At 36.2% G+C, this 4490-nt stretch overlaps 1 protein-coding gene across 1 annotated transcript; it reads right to left on the bottom strand.

Annotated features, from left to right (window-relative positions):
• Positions 1 to 917: 917 nt before the first annotated feature.
• On the bottom strand, positions 918 to 1818 carry LOC109205860 (histone H4). Its single transcript, XM_019368615.1, has 2 exons — positions 1714 to 1818; positions 918 to 1530 (listed from the first exon to the last, which is right to left on the bottom strand). The coding sequence occupies exon 2, from the start codon at positions 1506 to 1508 to the stop codon at positions 1197 to 1199; it is 312 nt and encodes a 103-aa protein (XP_019224160.1). The 5' UTR covers positions 1509 to 1530; positions 1714 to 1818; the 3' UTR covers positions 918 to 1196.
• Positions 1819 to 4490: the final 2672 nt, after the last annotated feature.

Here is a 4490-nt window from a genome sequence, read left to right as displayed (position 1 = left end):
TAGTTCCACATTATTGGTTAATAGAGAATCAAAATCGATTTACCAATTAAATTGCGAAATGCTATGGTTCTTACATATAATTTCAGAATTTATTCAGAAGTAATTCGCGAGATCATGCACCTCTCTTTCCTAGTTAAAACAGAAAAGGGTACAGCGGGGTGGTCGAGCCTATTCTTGAAATAAACAACTCGTACACACTCCCTTTCCAAAAAAAATCAATACACCAAGCACTACACTTAGATTTATTGAATTTGTTGCTAAAATATCGGGATATTAAACCCGAAACTCCCGGCAGATGGCTAGCGGCCCAAAGAAACGAAAGAATCAATTACGTTTTTCATATGATCTCCTCTTATAGATAGACTAAAAAATCGAACAAAGTTCTTTTTGTAGCACTTCGCCCCTCTTTTTATTTATTCTTTTATTTTTTCTGAAATTGAGTCAAAAAATAAAAAATATTCGAGTTAGTTATAAATTATGAACTAATGAACTAGTCCTTTTATTGGTTATTGGAACACTAACACTTACTAAAAAGCTATCTTTGAATTCCTCCCGCAAATGAACCATCACTTCCTCAAGTAGATATAGAATATGCAAAAAGAAAACAAGAATGGCTGGGCATTGCACTGGAACAAGAGCTAGTTATGCTGGTAACTGCCAATTATTGGTGACAGAAGAACGTAACAGTTAACACTATTTTACTTCTGCAATTGAGATTCTACAGACGCCCAGGTACGGGAATAACAGAACAACCTAAGTTAGCTGTTCTAAAATATAGAAATGCACCACATTACTGCCTCTTTCATAAGAGTACTAGCAATCCAGGTGGGAAATTAATGCAATCTAAAATTCACCATTCCTATTTATCCAAAAGAACAATCAGAAAATCAAACAAATAACAAATGCAGAGTCACTAGTGAAAGGGAATGGTGAAACTGAACCAGTTACCAATATTCATTGCAATAAAACAAATTTCAGAAGTACTGAAACAAGTATCCACCAAATTCAGCTTACAATAACGACCAATACTACTGCCAAAGAAGCCTATCACCGTTGTAACCAAACTAATTACACCAAAGCAGATCCCTAATCAAAAGCAAAACAAACCCAATATACCATATAGTAACCATTCTAGTTCTTTTCTTGACAGAAAGACTTTTGCAGACAAAACAAAAGTCAAAAATCAATGTTTCCCATTAACCTCCAAACCCATACAAAGTCCTTCCTTGTCTCTTGAGCGCGTACACAACATCCATAGCAGTCACGGTCTTTCTCCTAGCGTGCTCAGTGTAAGTTACAGCATCACGAATCACATTCTCCAAAAAGATCTTGAGCACGCCACGTGTCTCCTCATAGATGAGTCCACTGATACGCTTCACTCCTCCTCTACGAGCCAAACGCCTAATTGCTGGCTTTGTGATACCTTGGATGTTATCACGAAGGACTTTACGGTGTCGTTTTGCTCCTCCCTTTCCTAATCCTTTTCCTCCCTTTCCACGTCCAGACATTTTCAATCAACCTTTAGTTTCTCTGATTCAAAATAACAAAAATAAACAATTTAGTAACATAATCGACCATATAAACGTAATCAAAACCCTAGGTTTGCAAAAATGCTGAAAGCAGAGACGTGTTTCAGCTATTGATTGAGAAGAAATATAATAAAAGAGTCAAATTAATCATTGAAATGGGTAATTAAATTAGGTAGAAGTGAACCTGAAAATTGAAGTTCCTGAAGCTGAAAGACTGTGCGAGAGATAATGATGAGGACGATGAGAAGACGGGGCAAATGGGGTTGATTTATAGCTGGTGATTAATTGTGATGGGGTTGGCTTCGATCCGCGTGGTTGTAAAAGAAGTGATTATTGCCGTCCGATTATACGATTTTGACGGTTTCGATGCAGTATAGAAAGTGTGACGAGGATCGCCAGCGTGGCGTATATTCTTTGTTTTTTGTTTTGTTTTTCGGGTTTGAAATTAAGGCGGAAAGACTCAAATTGGTGACCATTGAGCGGGAGACCATCGGGATGGGGGTGGGGGTGGGGGTGGGGGTGGGGGTTGAGGGGAATGGGTTTTGGGCTGAGATAGCCCATTAAGCACTTGCACAAATAGGCTATTTACATGTCATTCTTTAAGCTTAAACCCCATTTAAATAAACGAAAAAGGGTCAAATCTACCCTGAACTATTGAATTTGTACAATAATAGCCTCCGTTCACCTATTTTGCAAAATTTGCTCCTACCGTTTTCTTTTCAGCTCAAAACTACCCTTATGACTAACGGCCCTTTCTTTTTTTAAAATATATATCTATAATTAATTATTACATGTCATGTTGTTATTAGCCTAACTTAAACCCACCCCAAATTAACTGGTCAGACCCGTAACCCAAAAATTGACCCCGCTTGTAATTTTCTCCAAAATATTCCCAACATAACTTTCTTCTACTCGTCCGAGTTAGAGGGTGTTTGGATTGGCTTATTTTAAGTGTTTATTGGCTTTTAAGCACTTTTGTAGTTTGTGTGGTGTTTGGCAATGATAAAAAGTGCTTAAAAGCACTTACTTTTAGGCATAAAAAGTACAAAAATAAGGCAAAAGCCAAAAGTTGGGTATTACCAACTTATGGCTTTTAGCTTAAAAACTACTTTTTATAAGCCAATCCAAACACCCTCTCAGCCGACGACTCCACTATTTTTTCCGGCAATGATTGCTTCATTATTTTCTTACAAAGGGTGATAATAAAGCTCACGACATCATCCACAGTAGAAATAAAAAATAGAAGTTTGGATCAATTTTTTAACAACACAAAAAATCATGGTCATGTGTCGAAATGAGTTTTCAAGGATTGTTACAATTTTTTATATCATAATTTTGGCCACTTTAATTCACCACAATACAAGCATGATATCAAACTTTCCCACTCAATATCTCTGCCGCAATCAAAATGGAAGAAATCGCGTCAACAAGGTGAGGTGGAGTCAACGACAAGAACAAGAAACTAGCAGCAACTCTGACTCATAAAACCCATAAAGTTATCTTCACCAAGTTCACCAATTTCGGTATCTCCGGTCATTTTCCGGCCGACTTTTATCGCATTTCGACTTTGCAGAAACTCAATATCGGTGATAACAGTTTTGGTGGCTTCATTTCCTCCAACTCCTGGTCTCTCTGTTCAAATCTACACTTTTTGAATACTTTTCAAATTACTTCATTGGTAAGCGGCAGAGTTTAATTTATAGCCAAATTTGATAACCTAACTTCCCTCGACGTTAATTTCAAATAATTTCTCCATTGATATTCCAACAAGTTTAGGCCAGTTACCCAGATTATAAGAGCTCGGTATTGCCAACAATATCCTTAATGGTTCAGTTCCTGTGTTCTTAACCAATCTTACCGGATTAACTCGATTGGCCATTCTCTCAAAAATCTTTTAAGTCAAGTCCACTGCCTACCACAGCCGGATGAATCGGAAAACTTCGTATTCTATATGCTCGAACATCGAATCTTACTGGAAATATTCCATATTCCATCAGAGACATGAAATCTATTCGTAATTCAATTTACAATTGGGGCTCTTAGGATACGGGTAGGTTTATTTTGAGTAGAGTTCTTTTTTTACTATTCTAGTTTACGAGTGTAATAAACAAAAAATTCATATCATTGCATAAGATAGGGCTCCAACTTCTCCACCTAAAAATAGATTAGTCGAATTCCTTACAGATTAACTGAATTATCAATAGCATATATGCAAAGCTTATTTATCAAAGAGTCTTCAGCAATTATGCTAATGCATTTTAACTTTTAACTAGTTCCTAGACACGTGCGCTGAACATGTATTTCGAGTGATTTTTTGTATGATTTTGAATAAGCACACGAGATTAATGAAACCTATTTTTGAGTAACAAATAAATCAAAGTATGTTATGTAGCTTATGAAATTAAGTCATTAATGTTTAATAAAATTCAAGAAATAAGGTAGAGTAAGAGTATCCTCCAATTAAGGAAATATAGAGAAAACAAGGGAAAGAGTTTACAAATAAGGAAAAAAATATAAATACATTACTTGAAGCAAGAGAAGAGGCATGTCACCTCTATAAATCAAGGCTATATCTCTGTCTCTCTCTCTATATATATATATGTTAGAACATGCGCAGCGAAAGCAAGCAAACAACCAGATATCAATTACATGTAAACTAGACAACGCAATAATAACGAGATCAGAAACACTAACCTCTTGAAATAGTTGCACAAATTCTCCAAGCAGCAAAAATCCAGGGCTGTAGTCTTCTGCTATATGCCTAGTAAAACCTTGAACACTTTTGCTTTTGGATGGGCAAGAACAATGCAACTCTAGGTTAGTTTGAATAGGAGAAACTTGTCTACCTTTTATAGACTCGAAATTAAGCCCTAAAAGAGGCTTAAAATCGTGTGGGATTAGGATTCTATAAGTAGAATCCTACTCCAACTCAAAAAGGTAACTTTTCTCCCAAGCTACTTT

Source organism: Nicotiana attenuata, unplaced genomic scaffold (genome assembly GCF_001879085.1).
Source record: "Nicotiana attenuata strain UT unplaced genomic scaffold, NIATTr2, whole genome shotgun sequence".
Taxonomy (NCBI): domain Eukaryota; kingdom Viridiplantae; phylum Streptophyta; class Magnoliopsida; order Solanales; family Solanaceae; genus Nicotiana; species Nicotiana attenuata.
This window is presented reverse-complemented; position numbering and strand designations above follow the sequence as displayed.